The sequence below is a fragment of the Sander vitreus genome, chromosome 6 (assembly GCF_031162955.1).
Source record: "Sander vitreus isolate 19-12246 chromosome 6, sanVit1, whole genome shotgun sequence".
NCBI lineage: Eukaryota > Metazoa > Chordata > Actinopteri > Perciformes > Percidae > Sander > Sander vitreus.
The window spans coordinates 1,255,296-1,273,802 of record NC_135860.1 but is presented as its reverse complement, the minus strand read 5'-3'; the positions used below and the strand labels follow the sequence as shown (position 1 = coordinate 1,273,802).

The following is an 18,507-nucleotide window of genomic DNA, read 5'->3' as shown; positions in this document are numbered from 1 at the left end:
CACTAAAAACTAAATCAGAGCAAGTTTTGGGTTTCAGTCTGTGACTGTTTCTTGTATTCTTGATCTCTTAATGTTGCTTGATTCATTTTATTTAAACAAGGACAATGCACAAGTTAACATTAACCTTGTATAAGAACAAGGAGCGATGCATTGTGCCAGGTTGTAGCACAACTGCTATTTTCCACATTTTACAAAACATTAAAATATACAATTTTACAACCACAGTCACACCTAATTTACAGTTAAAACTAAAACCAAGACCTGTTTCTTACAGTATATACTGGACCTCTTCAGTATTTGATATTTAACTATGTGCTGTGTTCCTGTTACTGGTCTGTGTCTCTGTGGATGTCGAGAGTACTCTTGTGTTCAGTTTTTTTTTGTTTTTCCTCCTCAGGTCTCCTGGCGTCCCTACAGAGCACGCTCAGTAACCCCTCCCTGCAGTCGTCGCTAAGCAACCCCAACATCCAGTCATCGCTCAGCAGCCACTCCTTCTCCAACTCTTTGAGCTCTGCCTCGCTGCACTCGTCGCTCAGCAACCCCTCGCTGTCCCTCAGCCCCTCCCCCTCCCTGCCGTCCTCCCTGAGCAGCCAATCGCTGCATTCCTCCCTCAGTAGCTCCTCCCTCCAGTCGGTGTCCAGCGGTAACCCCGGCTACAGCAGCGGCGGGGTGGCCGGCTCTGGCTCCTGCTCGTCCTCCTACTCGCCGCTGCTCGCCGGGCAGGGCCAGCCGTCGCTCAGCACGTCGCCGAGGAGACGGGCGCAGCTCTCCCCGCTCATCCTGCCCATGGGAGCGGAGACGCGGAGGCATCACTCCAAACAGTTCTCCCCCACCATCTCCCCCACCCTGTCCTCCATCACACAGGTAACGCCTTCACATTAACGCCCTCTTCACACGCCTGAGGGGCTGCTAACAGCATCATAGGGGTCATGGGGTGGCAGCAGCTCAGTCAGTAGGGAGTTGGGTTGGGAACCGGAGGTTCAAGTCCCCATACGGACCAAAGTATGGTGGTGGACTGGTAGCCAGAGAGGGGCCAGTTCACCTCCTGGGCACTGCCAAGATGCTCTTGAGCAAGGCACCGAACCCCCAACTGCTCGGGGAGCCTTTCCATGGGTAGCCCCCCCCCCCACTCTGACATCTCTCCATTAGTGCATGTAGAGGTAATGAGCATGTGTGTGTAATTCAGGCCTGTGTTTAATGTGTGTAATAACAACAGAGTGAAAACATTGTGATTTCCCCTTACAGGATTAATAAAGTATACATTATTATTATTATTATTATTATAGTCTCGCATCTCCACAGCGCTGTGGAGGAAGGTCTGGACACACCACAGATGCATTCTGGGATAGGAAGAAAACAATGCCCACTATGCAACTTTTGTTTTTTTTCTCGGCCATTTTTTTTACATTTTTCTTGTTTTTTTTCCCCGACGTTTTTTAAGCTTTTTCCGTCATTTTTGTCACTTTTTTTTTTCAATGTTCTTTTATAAAAAATTTTTTTTTCAAATGCTATAAAATTGACTAAAACACCCAAATTTAATGAAAGTAGTGAACTGATCATTTATTTTACTTGTAAAGAGCGTCGTATGGAACCATCCACGTTATTTTTTTGGACATTTTTTGGACACAAACCCAAATTTCTGATATAGAAACTTTTATAAAATGGGTAAAGTTTGACCCGAGGACAACAGGATGGTTAAACCAATCACGGTCGTCTCGGGCGGCGCTGAGCTCCAGACGCAGCGGCGGTGTTTTGGTGGAACATTTGCACCCCGCAAAAGAAAACGCACACATACAATATTAAATGAAGGTAACTGTTGGCACAATACAGCAACGTGAGCTATTTAAATGAGCTGATACATGGTTAAACCTCATTATCTCTTACCAGTGTATCTCCATGTGTACTTCGTCCACAGCAATCCCACCAATCGGTCCCAAAACGTCCCAGTTAGAGAGGAAATGACCTAAACATATTCTTAGTAAATCTTAACAATCATTCCCCGAAAGAAACCGAGCAGGCCTGACATGTTGCAGGATCCAATTGTTTTTCCAAACTTGACGTTGTCAGCGTGTAGCTCCCTGGCTCGAAGTTTGTTGTAGTTTCCAGAAGCGACCACACACAGAGAGTGGTAGGGGAGGGGCAACACCTGACATCTGTCAGGTTCTATCCTGAAAATGTACTTCCGTTGATCCAGACTAGGAAAACACTATCGGGGAACATTTTTCTGCACAATACACACTTGCACAAAAAATTCAACGCTATAATAACATTGCTCCCACAGGGCGTCCCTCTGGACACCAGCAAACTGCCTCTGGACCAGAGGCTTCCTCCGTACCCACTCAGCCAGTCACACCAGCACCAGCCAGGCTCCCACCAGCCTCTCCCCGGCCTGCAGGGCTCCCAGCCCGGACAGCAACCCTCTCACATGAGCCAGCACCACCACCAGCAGCTGCACCGCCTCCAGCAGCAGCAGACGCAGCAGCAGATGCAGCAGACGCAGCAGACGCAGATGCAGCAGACGCAGATGCAGCAGACGCAGCAGCAGCAGCAGACGCAGCAGCAAATGCAGCAGACGCAGCAGCAGATGCACCAGACGCAGCAGCAGCAGACGCAGCAGATGCAGCAGATGCAACAGCAGCAGATGCAGCAACAGCAACAGTCACAGTCCATGCAGCAGCAGCAGCAGCTTCACCTGCAGAACCTACGCAACTCACACAACCAGCACATGCAGCAGCACTTTGAATCGGTCAGTAACAATGGATGAAGAGATAAAGAGGAATCAATTGTGTTAGGCTACGCTTACATTGCTATGTTTTAGTTCAACATCAAATATGTTTTGCCATACGGTTACACCTGAAGTTTCTTAGCATCCTCGGCTTCATCTACACTACTACATTTTGGTTTAAAAACCAAATATATTTTGCTACGCTTTACGCCTCGCGTCCACACTACTCCCCTAAACGGAGACATTTTGGAAACACTGCTGCCCCGGTTTTGGTTTGAAAACTCCGGGGTTGCTTTGTAGTCTGGACGGGCACAAACGGAGACCTTTGGAAAGTGATTACGTTGTGCATCTCTCTTCAGCAGCAGCAGCAGCAGAGGCCGATGGGGCAGCAGGCGAACTCCCAGCAGATAAAGAACGAGCGGCTGATGGATCAGTGTGTCCAGAGCTCCTCTCAACATCACGCCAAACAGGAAGCGGAGCAGCAGACGGAGCAGCACCGAGCCGGCGGCGGCCTCCCTCAGCTCCAACAGATCAGCCACAACCTCGCCACAGACCTCTACAACGTAAGTGACCGCGACGCCGCCGGAGACATTCACAGCGGGTTTGAAAACATCTCGGCTCCACTGGCACACAAAAAAAGTGAAATCTCAAGTCCTGCGTGTGCTTCTTAACTAGGGTTGGGCATCGTTTGGATTTTAACAGTTCTGATTCTTCCTTTCGATTCCGGTTCTCATCGATTCTGATTCTTTGAGGGTGGAGTTGAAACGGGTCACATGCTTATTTCACAAATAAGAGGAAAGTTGTATTTTGATTCAATGGTGGTTTGCCGTTTTACAGCTTTTTCAATGTTAAATAAAGCCACAGGAGAGCGCTGCTTACTGTGCTCCAAGGCTGCAACACAACAAGCGCCTGGCCGCTACGGAAACCATAACTTGCGCATGTTGAATTGGGAGGCGATGATCAGATTTGAAACCAAATCCTCCAAACTATTCCAATAAAGAAACGATTCCACTGGCATCGTTATTTTTGAAATATCTCGATGCCCAACCATATTCTTAACACTGTCTGTTAAAGCCCTAATATTAATATGAAAGGGCGCCTGGTTGGCTCTCCTGGTGGAGCGGGCGCCCACGTGTGGGAGTTTGCTCCGACCTGCGGCCCTCTGCTGCGTGTCTTCCCTCTCTCTCTCCACTTTTGGGTCTGGGCTGTCCTATACGGATGGAGGCCTAGAATGCCAAAACAATAATCTTGCGATAGCAGGCACGAGAGCAGCGTAGTGGTGCGTCTGCTCCCCGGAGATCCGCTCTACAAGCGTAAAAATAGGACAGTCTTCCATTTATATTTTTTTATGCGAGGTGTGTGCGGCCATTTTCAAACAGAAATGGATCATAAAGTGTTTATATTTCTCTCAAATTAAACCACCGATATACAGGAAACGTTAATGACTGAATGAGCGTATTGTTTCTAGTTCTTGTTTCCCTCCCCTGCGTCCTCTGATAACAGCTGACAGTAGATTGATGTTTTCACAGCGCTGTGCCGGCTCCTATGCTGTAGTCTGGCTACGGCGTAGGGTCGGTCTCTCCACGTACCTACGAACGTAGCCACGGCGTCGATTTAACGCAGAAGCACAAATCACGCTTAAGTTACTAGTTACTTTACATGTTAAGATTCCTGCACTCTAAACACATCTGAGGTTTTATTCTAAAGGAAACTAGCCAACAATATAACGGCTACAAGTCCAGCTGAGATGATCAGACCATTAAACACACAGTTTGGAAAGACAAAACAAAAGAGACAGAACGGAGAGAAAAGACAGAAAGAAAGGAGAGAAAAAACAGGACAGAAAGAAAGGAGAGAAAAAAACAGGACAGAAAGAAAGGAGAGAAAGAAGACAGAGAGGAGAGAGAAGACAGAAAGAAAGGAGAGAAAGAAAGGACAGAAAGAAAGGAGAGAAAAAACCAGAAAGGACAGAAAGAAAGGAGAGAAAAAACAGAAAGGACAGAAAGAAAGGAGAGAAAAAACAGGACAGAAAGAAAGGAGAGAAAAAACAGGACAGAAAGAAAGGAGAGAAAAAACAGGACAGAAAGAAAGGAGAGAAAGGAGAGAAAAGACACAAAGAAAGGAGAGAAAAGACACAAAGAAAGGAGAGAAAAGACACAAAGAAAGGAGAGAAAAGACACAAAGAAAGGAGAGAAAAGACACAAAGAAAGGAGAGAAAAGACAGAAAGAAGACAGAAAGAAAGGAGGTAAAAGACAGGACAAAGAAAGGAGAGAAAGGACAGAAAGAAGACAGAAAGAGAGGACAGAGAGAGGAGAGAGAAGACAGAAAGAGAGGAGAGAGAAGACGGAAAGGACAGAAAGAGAGGAGAGAGAAGACAGACAGAAAGGACAGAAAGAGAGGAGAGAGAAGACACAAAGAAAGGAGAGAGAAGACAGAAAGAAAGGAGAGAAAAGACACAAAGAAAGGAGAGAAAAGACAAAGAAAGGAGAGAAAGGACAGAAAGGAGAGAAAAGAAAGAGGACAGAAAGAAGACAGAAAGAGGAGAGAGAGGAGAGAGAAGACGGAAAGGACAGAAAGAGAGGAGAGAGAAGACAGAAAGAGAGGAGAGAGAAGACAAAGAAAGGAGAGAGAAGACAAAGAAAGGAGAGAAAAGACAGAAAGAAAGGAGGTAAAAGACAGGACAGAGAAAGGAGAGAAAAGACAAAGGAAGGAGAGAGAGGACAGAAAGAAGACAGAAAGAGAGGAGAGAGAAGACAGAAAGAGAGGAGAGAGAAGACAGAAAGAGAGGAGAGAGAAGACAGAGAAGACAGAAAGAGAGGAGAGAGAAGACACAAAGAAAGGAGAGAAAAGACACAAAGAAAGGACAGAAAGGAGAGAAAAGAAAGAGGACTGAAAGAGAGGAGAGAGAAGACAGAAAGAAAGGACAGAAAGAAAGAAGGAAAGTAGATTGACACATCACAAAGTGGATCCTTTACTCTTTCTACAGTGGGAGAATTTGTCTTTACTTTTAATACTTTAACTACATTTTCCTGATGGTACTTACAGACTTTTACTGAAGTAACTTTTTCACTGCAGGACTTTTTTTGTAACAGAGTATTTTTACAGTGTGGTGTTGGTACTTTAACTGAAGTAAAGGATCTGAACACTTGTTTCCACGGCTGGGTTTCAGTGTAACTAAGACTTTATTTGTCCTGTTTTCCAGGATGCCTTGTTCAACTCTCTGCTGGACGACCCCTACCTGAGTCTCCAGCTCACGGGCAAATCCAACCAGCAGGTAACCGAGCACACGATGTCATCATAAACTGTGAATAAACACCGGCTCAAGGGAGCGTGATGATGTCACCCGCTGTGTCTGATCTGGTCACTGTAAACGCAGTAGGTTGTGTCTCGCACTGCCAGACCCTCCTCCACAGCGCTGCGGAGGAGGGTCTGGCTAGTCCACACAGCATTCTGGGATGAGAGAAAAAACGTGTGTGTGTGTGCGTGTGTGTGTGTGTGTGTGTGTATTAATCTTATTTCTCTTCCTCTCTGTGTGGATGCTCATGAAACCAGATTTTACACTTTTATGTTTGCTTGCTTTGAGTTGTGAAGTAGTTCTTTGATTCTTGTTTGTCTTTTATTTCCTGAAAAAGCAGCTGTGTATAATCCATATAATTCATGTGCATAAGTTTGAATAATGTCCTCTTGTGCTTCAGTTCAGCGCCGAGCACCAGGGCGACTGTCTGTCTCTGAACCACGGCGGTCTGAGCTGCAGTGGCTCCGATAAGAACCAGTTCCCCTCCGACAGCGGGGGCCACCTGGATCTGCAGGACCCCGGGGACCAGCAGCTCCTCAACCACCAGAACCAGAACTACGGCGGCGGGGACGCACGGCACAACGTGCCCAACATCATCCTCACGGGTGAGTGTGTCGCCTAAGCTGCACGATATGACAAAAATATGCGCTTGGGCCCTATCTTGCTCCCGGCGCAGCGCAGCACAAGGCGTGCTGGTCTTACAGGGAGGTGTGTTCAGGTGCATTCTGGGCGTGCTGGTCTTACAGGGAGGTGTGTTCAGGTGCATTCTGGGCGTGCTGGTCTTACAGGGAGGTGTGTTCAGGTGCATTCTGGGTGTGCTGGTCTTACAGGGAGGTGTGTTCAGGTGCATTCTGGGCGTGCTGGTCTTACAGGGAGGTGTGTTCAGGTGCATTCTGGGCGTGCTGGTCTTACAGGGAGGTGTGTTCAGGTGCATTCTGGGCGTGCTGGTCTAACAGGGAGGTGTGTTCAGGTGCATTCTGGGCGTGCTGGTCTAACAGGGAGGTGTGTTCAGGTGCATTCTGGGCACCGTTATCGCGCCATTAACCAACAAAAACCTGGTCTAAAGTCTTCATCCCGAAGGAAATTTTAGGATCCAGTAGCTTAACACAACAAACACACATACGCACATATATCACACATGCATAAAAATAAAAATTAAAGCTGCAAGAAGCAATGAACGGGCCCTCGCCTTCTTGCAGTCGGGGGTACTGGCAGACGCAACATCACATGTAGACCACACATTCTACGTTTCATGTAAATCGGAATAACTTTTGCCAAGATACAACCATTCATGTTTTAACAGCCACCTACAGGAAGTTGTTCCTCTATAACTTGCGCATTGTTTTAGCTATTAAAATTCTTTTGATAACTTTTTGTCACGAGGGTCCACCGAGTCTATATGCCAGTTTTCGTGCCGATCGGACTCACGCCCCAGGAGTAGTTAGACAGAGTAGGTTTCCCATATATCAATATTTTGCTGATTAATAAAAAAAAAAAATTAAAACCGCGCCATCTAATGGCCCATTGACGCCAAGTTTGGCACAGATGCTAAACCGGCCATGACGAACAACCTTGTCAAGTTTCGGGGCAATCGGAATAATTGTTGCCAAGATAATGCAACTTCCTGTTTAGACAGGAAGTTGCTGTAACTTGCGCATTTTTTCAACTATCAAAATTCTCTGGATAAGTTTTCGTCATGAGGGTCAACAGATACTACCTGCAAAGATTCAAGAAGATTGAAATCACGGCCTAGGACGGGTTCGAAAGAATGTAAAACGCATGAAAAATGCATCATGAAAAATGCATAATTAAAAATGGCCGCTTTCCAGTTGGGCGGAGCTAATGAAGGTAAATGGGGAAATATGGCCGCAATGATGAGAGCAATATGGGTATTAAATATGGTGTAGATCGGAGCAACTATGTCGAAGTTAAGGCCTTCCAGGCATTAGGGGGCGCTATGGAGCCCACTTACAGGTTTGGGTCAAATCGCTGTACAGTCTCGCAAAGCTCCCAGCTGTTTATGTGGGCGCCAATTTTTGAGAGTTTTCGTATATATAGTGAGGCCGTCAAAAATGTGCCCAATGGCTAAAACCAATTAGGGTCCCATAGGCCACGCCCACTTTGACCAATCAGTACTTTACTGTAGGGGTGGCCTCATGAGTGGCCCTAGATGGTACCCTTAACATTTTGTAAAAATCAGATGAGCCGTTCATGAGTTATAAACTTTATGTACTTGTAGCGCCCCCTAGTGGCCAATTTTTGTAAAATGTGTGGGGCATCTCCAGAGGGTCATGGCAAACAAGAATCTTACGTTTTGCGTTGATAGCCATTATTTTGGTCGAGATATGGCAAAGTTGGTGTTTTCATACTTAGCTACACACATTAGTTTGTGCGTAATATGTGCAATTTCTATCCTATAAACATTTTTTGGATAACTTTTTGTCAGGTCCGTCTGGAGATGCTACCTGCCAAGTTTCGTGCAGATCGGTCGCACGGTCTAGGAGGAGTTCGGCAAAGTAGGTTTTCGATAAATTGCGATTTTTCACGCATGAAAGTCTAGGCGGAAATGGGCGTGGCCTATATCAGGAGATTCAGCTGGATCCAGGGAACGAAAGATATAGGGTTGTTGAATGTGCGATGTACGGCTTGGGAGTTATAGGGCCAAATGCGTTTTTTCTGCAGTAGCGCCACCTAGTGGTGGATATGAGTAATTATTTTGAATTGTTGCAATTTTCACCAGTTGTGACGTGCAAATCTTTGAGTTTTCGTGCATTCTAACCCCCTAAAAAATGCGACGAAGGACTCGGAAAAATAATCTGATGAAAAACAGTAGGTTCCTTCGCACTTTCAGTGCAAGGCACCGTTGGGGCACCGTTGGGGCACCGTTGGTTGGGGCACCGTTGGGGCACCGTTGGGGCCTTGCACTTTCGTGCTCGGGCCCTAATAAAAATCACGCACAGAAATGCAATGGCCATGATAAGGTAATGTGCTATGGTAGACTGTGTGCAATGGTGATGGCAAAAGTGAACAGTGAAAAAGTGAACAGTGAAAAAGTGAACAGTGCAGGGATTGAACAGTGCAGTGGAGTATTATTAAATATGAACTATGACTATGAAATATTAACATAACATATTAACTGACTGATTGAATAAGAACAATATATAACGGGGAATAAGTTATAAGATGTAGTTGTTATGACCACAGTCCAGATTGTGTAGGGGGGGCTGATATAGCCTATAAGACTAAGTGATATAATGGTAGGGGCTGAGAGAGACAGGCTCATGCTGAAAAGTCTATTTCTCTACTCCCCCTTTGTGTGTTATTGAAGAGCTGGATGGTCCTGGGAACAAAGGACCTCCTCAACCTGTCTGTTGAGCATGACAGTGACAGAAGTCTGCCACTGAACATGCTCCTCTGTTGGATGACCGTGCTGTGTAGTGGGTGGCGGTCATTGTCCATGATCGCCAGCATCCTACTCATGGTCCGTTTCTCTGCAGTTCCTGTGAGCAACTAATCCATTCATCTTTGCCGCTCCACTGTGAATTCTTTTGAGTATAAGTTTTGAGAAGAAGATCTTATGCTGATTAAAAAGTCTGACGTTGTTCCGTAGTTTTCTTTGTCCTTCCGTGTTTGATTTTCTACAAAGTCTAACCTGTTGGCCTCCGCTTCCTCCTTCCAGGGGACTCCCCGCCGGGTCTGTCTAAAGAGATCGCCAGCGCTCTGTCCCACGTCCCCGGCTTCGAGATGGACCCTTTCTCCCTGGACGACCCGCTCCGGATGGACCCGCTGGCTCTGGACATGCTGGACGGCGACCTGATGCTCGCCGACCCGGCTGTGGAGGACTCTTTCCGATCCGACCGGCTGAAGTGACCACCGCACTCTTTGCCCCCTCCCCCACCACTCGCCCGCCCACGGAGCTCGGTGGGGATCAGCCAATGAGACGGCCGCCCCGGGGGCGGAGACTGGAGAGAGAAGAGCAGGATCAGCGCCGCTTCGCCGCACACTCACCACTCCCCCCCAATCCCCGAGCAGACGTCTGCAGAGCGAGGTCCGGACGTCACTTGGGAAACCTCCGAGAGCCTTTTTTTGTTAAAGCAACACTAAAGAACTATTCCTCTTCGGTCCCCCCTACAGGTTGGAAGCGGAATTGTCCATTACCGTTATTCTTATGTCTCATTCGAACTACAGATCTGCTACCTGATCTGGCACCAAAATAATGTACCTTAAGATAACGTTTCCAAAATCATTTCAGTGGTTGATCAACTCGTAAACGGGGTGAACAGCACTTACGCTTTGCGGCTCTCTATCGGCTATAAACGCACTATAGAGTTTAGATTCTCTGCCCGAGAGTCGGGCCGGGCCCTTGATCAAGCATTTGTGTTTTTTTAATCATTACTTTATTCGCCGCCTTGGGTGAGGAGAAAGCCTCCAGCTTCTCCCGTAGCTCTGGGTGGATGTCCTGCACTGACTTGAGTGGGAGGTAAACTGTGCTACATCGTGTGTCCCCCCCCCCCACCTGCAGCACTGTTGTCGGCCAGTGCGTCGGCATGCAGACCGTGGCGAAGGACGGTATTAATTAGGTGACGGAGACCAGAAAGTCTCCTATATGGTTCCAGGGCTTTGATTCTGTTGCTGCCTTGATCTGTTCCCCTCACTATTCAGCTGAGGGAGCTTATAGGGTCGAGGTTTTTTTTTACGTTTCTTCGTTCGGATCCATTTGCGATCCGTTCCGTTCTGAATAAACTAACAGCAGTTTACGTGCTTCGTCCTTGTTGCTTCAAACTACTCTGAATTGTAGTTGAGAACGTCAGTTATAACGGCCCACGTATTAAAACATTGTCGGGTTTAAATCGGGCTCGGGCTCATAGTTACACTTAATGTGTCGGGCCGGGCTCGGGGAGGGTCGGGCTTGATTATTTTGGGCCCGATCTAAGCTCTAGCGCACTATGCAAAATTGCCAGATCGGGTAGCAGATCTGTAGTTCAAATGAGACATAATGGGACATTACGACAGCCGTAATGGACCATTCAGGTTCCAACCTGTAGGGGGACCGAAGAGGAAAAGTTCTTTAGTGTTGCTTTTGTTAAAGGAGCACTATGAGTTCCTGCATGGTCACTTCTGTTGACGTTCCAAGTAAATACCAAACAAAACGGAGCAAGCTCGCTCCTCTCCCCATGTTTCCGTAACTGTTATGACTAACCTGCCACTAACCCCCACCCCCTCCCCCAATCATCTTGTCTGTGATTGGCTGGAACGTGGTTTGTTGTATTTTGGTGCACAGCCTGTGCCCCTAGTACCCCTGTGTTGTCTCCCGAGACCGGGCTTTTTCACGGTGTGTTCAGGGGGCAGGCAGCTAGCGGATCAAGGAGAGAGGAAGTCATAGTGCTCCTTTAAGTCTCTGTGATACGAGATCTCTGTCTGAGATCAAAAGGGGAGTTTTTTATCCGTCAAAGGCACTTAACTCTCTCGCGATGCTTGAAGTCAAGAAGATGCTTCTCTTTTTTTTTAGGCATTAGCTTGTACGAGTCTTATCTGCATGTTAATGGAAAAAGCACTTGCCTAAAATGTAAAACATGCAGGACTAAAACCGCTCACGTGACGTCAGCTTTATGCAAAAAAAAAAAAAAAAAAGCCCCACACGTCTGTAAAAACCAGCAACGCTTGGAAGATCTTGAAAAGACATTATGCATCCCCGATACACACGTGGACCCTCGCCACCCCCCCGAGCTTTCTGACTGTTCTCTGTTCCACGCTTCAACCCAGCAGCCGTGTTGGACGTCACTCCACAGGGAAGACAGCACGTGGGACCGGTTTGGATTATTTTACACCCAAACTCCCCAGTCCGAAGCCAACACTCTTAGGCCGGCGACACGCTGGCTGCGTGGCGTGAGCGTGTCAGCTGCGTGAGCGTGTCAGCTGCGTGAGCGTGTCAGCTGCGTGAGCGTGTCAGCTGCGTGAGCGTGTCCGTTTTTATTTGGGCTCCCATGGTAACAGGTTCGAGCTTGCACACTGCCTGCGTGACACGCATGTCTCAGAAAACGCGTGCCTGCTAGAAACAGAACCGACGCCTATTTTTCACGCGACACGCAAGCGTGTTGGAAGCGTTTCCAGGCAAAATAGAATAAGAAAAGATGTTCATATGTCATTTTGACACGAATACATATTAATAAATGACACGTTGATGTTTGAAAGTCTCGAGGTTTTGACATAAATGCAGATATAAATAAATAAATATAAATATTGCACCTGTCAATACAGAACGAGATCTTCTGGAGCCTATTTTGCCGTCAATACTGCCGACGTTGTCTTTGCTGTAATCAGATCAGTATATATTTATGTTTATGGGAAACATACATGTGTACAGACACGTTTCTGGTGTGTAAAGACGCAGAAAAATCCACAGCCGACACGCAACAGAAACGCCACGCTCACGCCACGCAGCCAGTGTGCAGGAGGCCATTAATGTTTGGCTTTCTCTGCTTTATCAGCCACTTTGACAGGAACTCAGCCATCTTTAGAGGTCTATATATTTTTTTAAATGCTCTGACAGTCACAGATGTCAACGTAACAGTGCCTGAAAGAAGCTGTGAGCTTCTCCTCAGACCAAAAAATGCTCAAAAGAAATGATAGTTTGTTAAAGGAAAGCGGTTAAAATGTTTGGGGACGAAGCTCTCTCAGGAGTGGGTGCAGCACTTAAACCCCCCCCCCCCAATATGCTGCTCTGCTTCTTTTCAGGTCACATAGTCACAATGTCGCTGCCTGATTGATGTCCAGTTTAAGCAGCTTTAAATCCTTTATTTAACCCGACCGTCTTTCCCTTTAAAACACTTCTATCTTCAGGGTTCAACGTGGAAACAAAGGAACAAATCCTGCCCTCCTCCTGCTCTCGCTGAAGCCTCACCTTTTTATTCACAAAAACTAAACTGGGTTTCGGTCCCACCGGACCTTCATCGAGAGGATCAGAAGATCATCTTCAGGGTTCAACTATCAGGGTTTCCCGACGGCCCGGGGAACGTAAAACGCCCCGTCGGGCCAGTAAATATAAGAACCTGCTCGCCCGTTCGTTGATCTAAATGAGCCGTCGGCCAATCAAGCCTGATGCTTTTTGGCGTGTTTTTTGTTACACTTTTGATGCTTTTAACGTATGACTGTTTTTAGGACTTTTTTTTTGACGTTTTTGTACAAAACAATGTATGCTTTTTGACTTTTTATGGAGTGTTTTGGACGTTCTTTTTTTCCCGATATTTTTTGACGTATTTTTCCTCTGTTTTTTTTTTTATGCTTTTTGACACAGGCTTCTTTTGACGTTATTTTTATTGAATTTTTTCCCCAAAAAAAGATATGACGTTTTTCCTCCGATCTTTTTATTTTTGGTGTACAGGGGCCGGCCAGTAAAAATAGACTTCGGGCAAATAGAATATTATTTTACTCGTGAAAAAGAAAACCCTTAGCGTTGAACCCTGGTGTGTGAAGGAACTCCGAGTCCACAAATCTGCATCGTTTTCCCGCTGAAATGTTCGTAGCGTCCGACCGTGCCTCCCCCCCCCCACTCACTGTGGATTTCCACTGGATGTGCTGCGTGCTCCGCCGTCCGTCAACACCCACCAGGTCTGGATTTGTTGCGGCCATGACTGACAGCTGTAGTCACGAGGACCCACGAGATCTCACAAATTCATGTAGAATAGAACCACAAAACCAGCACCAGTTAGTTTCCATCCAGAGGAGCAGAGGGGGGAACGGCTCTGAGCTGTTTTCAAGGTGTAGTTCAGGGAACTATGATCCGCCGTGAGCACGGTGTATTTTATTTTGAAAATTAACCGGATGTTTTATTTTGTTTCTGTGCTCGACTTCCTGTCCCGCGCTATCTGCCGTGTGCTGAATTGCTGCGGAGCTCTCCGGCGTCCGGCAAAAGTAGAAGCTCTGCGTATCTGCTCCGGAGGGCTGGGGACAGCTGATACTGGGACGCAGTCGGGACGCAGACGTTCTGCAGTCAGTGGAAATACACACGATATACACACAATACACACATTGACTTTAATGGAAACCTAATGACTCCGCCAACGTTACGCAGCCGTTACGCATCCAGTGGAAATTGCCGGTCAGGCTTCAGCTTTACTGCTCTTTCAGGTCAGGTTCTTAAAGGTTGATGTTGATAAGTCCCTCCCACCCCCCAAAAGTGCCAAAAGTGTATAACTGGTGCGTACATGAGGACTATCTAAGGCTGCAACTAAGGATTAGTTTTATTATCTGTTCATCTTTAACCCTCCTGTTGTCCTCTACGCTTTTGGTTTTTCTCGGTGCAAATCGTCGTTTTTGTCACTTTTTTCGTAGTTTTTTGTTATTTTTTTCCCTCCTTTTCCCGATGTTTTTGTCATTTTTCATCTGCGCTTTTTGTCGTGTTTTTTTCCCGACGTTTTTTAAGCTTTTTCCGTCACTTTCTTTTATCATTTTTTTTTTATTCACATGCTATAAAATTGACTAAAACGCCCAAATTCAAAGAAAATAGTGAACTGATCATTTATTTAACTTGTAAAGAGCGTCGTACAGAACGTTATTTTTTTTTGGACATTTAGATTGATAGAAACCCAAATTTCTGATATAGAAACTTTTAGAAAATGGGTCAAACAGGAGGGTTAAGTTACTCCATGAACTACAAGAAATACCTTTTTTCTCTGTAAGCTTTACACAACAACAACAACTCAAATGCACTTCTATTTTATTTTTTTTTTGCTGGGATTGACAGCTCTTAGCCCCGCCCCTCTCTTAGCCCCGCCCCCTCTCTCTCTCTCTCTCTCTACCTGCACTCGCTGCACACCTGTGTTTCCTGCCGCGCCCAGGGGCCGGAGCATAGCAACATAGCATCATAAGTTAACAAAAGGTAAAATATTATTATTCTGACTATAAAGACTCTTTTTTATGTTTTAATCCAAAGTTGTCTAAGTCTGTATGTATATAATTCCTCAGATATCTTTTTAAATTTTTTTTTAAATAAATACAGTATATTTAAAATCAGCTTGTAGAAGACGTTTTGACGCCTGATGTCAGTTTTTGAACAACAGCTTGTGAAACGTGAAATTCGCTGCATGTGTTTGTGTGAGCATCTCCAGTAAAAACATGTTGTCTGGTCCCCCCCCCCCCCCCCCCCCAAATTCTGGAAATACTGTTATCAAACCCAGCTCCAGTTCTTTGTTTCTGAGCCTGTACAGAATTTTTGTGGTCCGTACCTTCTTTAAAGGGTAACTTTCAACTTTTATTTTTCAACCTGGACCCTATTTTCTCATCATCGCAGTCAGAAGCAGCGAAACAAGCTACGCTGTAAGTTAATAGGGCGAACATGAAAAAAATCACCATCACCAAACCCACCAGACTCCATGTAAATAATCAGGACTTTTATCATCGTAAAACACACTTCATTCAAAGTCGACAGAAACAAAGTAAAACTACCAAAAGCCGTCTTGGTTTATCTTTCCACTGTTCCAACAATCACCACTCTGGTTTGGCTAAAAGTCCTGATTATTTACATGGAGTCTGGTGGAAATATGCTGGCTCTATACACACCAAAAGTCCTGATTATTTACATGGAGTCTGGTGGAAATATGCTGGCTCTATACACGCTAAAAGTCCTGATTATTTACATGGAGTCTGGTGGAGATATGCTGGCTCTATACACGCTAAAAGTACTGATTATTTACATGGAGTCTGGTGGAGATATGCTGGCTCTATACACGCTAAAAGTACTGATTATTTACATGGAGTCTGGTGGAGATATGCTGGCTCTATACACGCTAAAAGTCCTGATTATTTACATGGAGTCTGGTGGGGATATGCTGGCTCTATACACGCTAAAAGTACAGATTATTTACATGGATTCTGGTGGAGATATGCTGGCTCTATACACGCTAAAAGTCCTGATTATTTACATGGAGTCTGGTGGAGTTTGGTGATGGTGATTTCGGGGCTGTTTCATGTTAAACTAAAAGGATCTTACTCTTTAACTAAAAGGTCTATCTCTGTAGGGATCTTTTCATAATGTTGTCAGACACTTAGAATAATAATCTGAGTCTGTCAGCGGCAACAACAGAACTTTTAGTGGACGCTGACGCTGAACATTTGTCCTGTAGGGTTACGTTGCAGCTCGGTTCACAGCTGCCGTTTACAGCGATCTCGCTCAATACTGGAAAGTTCAAAGATATGTGTTCACATCAGTCACTTAGACACCAATGCATGGGGGAAATAGGGTCCTGGTTTACTAATGTCAATTTTGAGATTGTGAAAATGAGATTTTTTTTTCTATTTCATATAAATGTTTAAAAAAAAAAAAAAAAGATTATTCTACCTTTGGGGCTGAGTGATTGAAAATGAATAGTTTCTATTTGTTCTGAGTGTTTCCCAAAGTGGGGGCAGGACCCCCGTTAGGGGCCGCTGGGTAGAAAAGCATATAAAATGTGAAGATTAGGTTTACTTTTTAACCTTTTGTGTTGTCCTCGGGTCAAAATTGACTCGTTTTTTAAGTGTTTTTGTATCAGAAATATGTTGTTTTTTTTTCAACCAAAATGCCCAAAAATAACATGGATGCATGCAGGTATGTTGTATGGGTTCCCTACAACATATGCCTCCATGCATCCATGTTCTTCACAGGTAAAATGAATGATTACTTCCATTGAATTTGGGGGTTTTGTTCAAATGTTTAACCTTTGAAAACATTTTTTAAATGGTTTTAGAATTGTCTCCTGACTAAACCAGTCTGTGATTCTCTCAACATGCTCTGATCTCAACTATTAGTCCAAATAATTCATCATTTCTGCTTTTTGTTTTACTCAAAAATGAGGTATAATGTAGGTTTATTGATCATGAATATAAAAAAAAAGATTTTCGACGGGAAGGAAAGTTCACGGTCGACAGTGAAGACAACACGAGGCTTATTAAGTAAACATCGTGAAACAAAAATGAGATATATATATATATATTATAAAATAAAGACTTTTTTGTTGACTCGGGTCACAAAAAGTAAACATAAGCAACCAGAGATGAGACTATCTTTCCCAAAATGTATTTATTAAATGAATCTGTTAACAAACGGCACTAATGAGAGGGTTAAAAGAAATATTTATTATATTTATTTCAGTCATTAAAACAACTGTCTAATTGTGGAGATAACACGCAGAAATTGAAGCAAATTGGGTAAAAAAAAAAGGAAAAAAAACCAAGTCCAAAATCTTAATTCAACATCACTCTGAAGAACAAAAAAATAAATATTTTCTCCGGATTCCTTTTGCGTTGACTAAAAAGAAAGCTAGATTTCAGTTTTTATCGGCTAGTGAGCTGTTCCAGGGACTGTCGGCGGCGTCATGTGTTTAAGGTCTGAGTTTGAGGTTTGAGTTTCTCAGGTTTTCTAAAAGTGGATTCAGAGAGACGGTGAGGTCTGTGAAGGAAACCCAGGCAACGCATTCTCACGAACGGGTCCGTATGATATCGTATACGAAAATGTATGTAGGCACACCGAAACGTATGATATCCTACGAAACTAGGCTGGTCACGTGACGCCAGCTGGCTGAAGCTCCATGACGCCGAGCGACAGTTGCTAGTTATTTAAGCCGCTACAGACCTCCGTCACAGCTCGGTCGTATCAGCGGCCGTTAGATGCGTTTTGCCGAGAATAGGTGACTTTGAGCCGGGTACCGCCGCTCGTTTCAGCAGAGATTACGGTTAAATTCAGGGATGCACCGAATCCAGGATTCGGAATCAGCCGAATGTTGGGCTTTTTGACGGGGTTGGGTTTCTGCCGAACCTTAGAAATGTTTCCACCGAACCCTACGCTTGCACTCCGCACGCTACGCTGGTCGACGTGATGACGGCGCCGTTGATTACAGGAAGGTGTTTACGTAGGTGGAGCTTCAATGCAGCAGGCTGAGAGGAAGTGGAAATGGAACTGGTGAGCAGAAAAAGTGTTGTTTGGCAGTACTTTCAGTCAAAAGAAGACCATTCAAGTCCAGCTACATGTTCAATCTGCAATGCTGATTAGTCTGGTGGTGGCGAGGACCCTAAACAATACACAACATCACCGCTGTTACAACATCTGGTATGAAACATCTGGAAGAATACGAGCTGAGCATGAAGGAATCTACAGACAGCAGCCAGAATGCAGCAACTTCAGGTACGCAGCAGAACCTCAACCAGGGGGTTCAGGATTCAGCCGAACCCCAAAAAATCTGGCTGTCTTTCATCCCTAGTTAAATTTAGTCCACAATATATGAGCGTTTGCCGCGACGGAAGTTAAGATGAGGAAAAAGATCGTGGTTTGCATTAAAACACTCCCAAGGAACATTTCCTGGGTGAAAGGCTTTAGTTTTCCCCGGGAAGCGAACGCCGCTCTCTGGCTTTAAAGTCCTGTGTGTTAAAGCATACAGCATCAATGTGGTGAAAACGGCATAAAAAAACGTGGAATCCTTACGAATTACAGTGCTCAACTTTTCGTAGCTTTTTGAA

At 45.2% G+C, this 18,507-nt stretch overlaps 1 protein-coding gene across 5 annotated transcripts in view; it reads left to right on the top strand.

The window, feature by feature from the left end:
* Positions 1–16,748, top strand: part of LOC144519105 (CREB-regulated transcription coactivator 2) — a 64,851-nt gene extending 48,103 nt beyond the window's left edge. For 3 of the 5 annotated variants that reach the window (XM_078252010.1, XM_078252009.1, XM_078252006.1), the window contains 6 exons: positions 398–864; positions 2,282–2,746; positions 3,085–3,288; positions 5,929–6,000; positions 6,422–6,626; positions 9,701–16,748. In XM_078252010.1, the coding sequence (XP_078108136.1) occupies positions 398–864; positions 2,282–2,746; positions 3,085–3,288; positions 5,929–6,000; positions 6,422–6,626; positions 9,701–9,891 (1,604 nt within the window). In that variant the 3' untranslated portion in view covers positions 9,892–16,748. The remainder of the gene's footprint in view (positions 1–397; positions 865–2,281; positions 2,747–3,084; positions 3,289–5,928; positions 6,001–6,421; positions 6,627–9,700) is intronic. The other 2 variants (XM_078252007.1, XM_078252008.1) reach the window with 2 other exon arrangements.
* Positions 16,749–18,507: the final 1,759 nt, after the last annotated feature.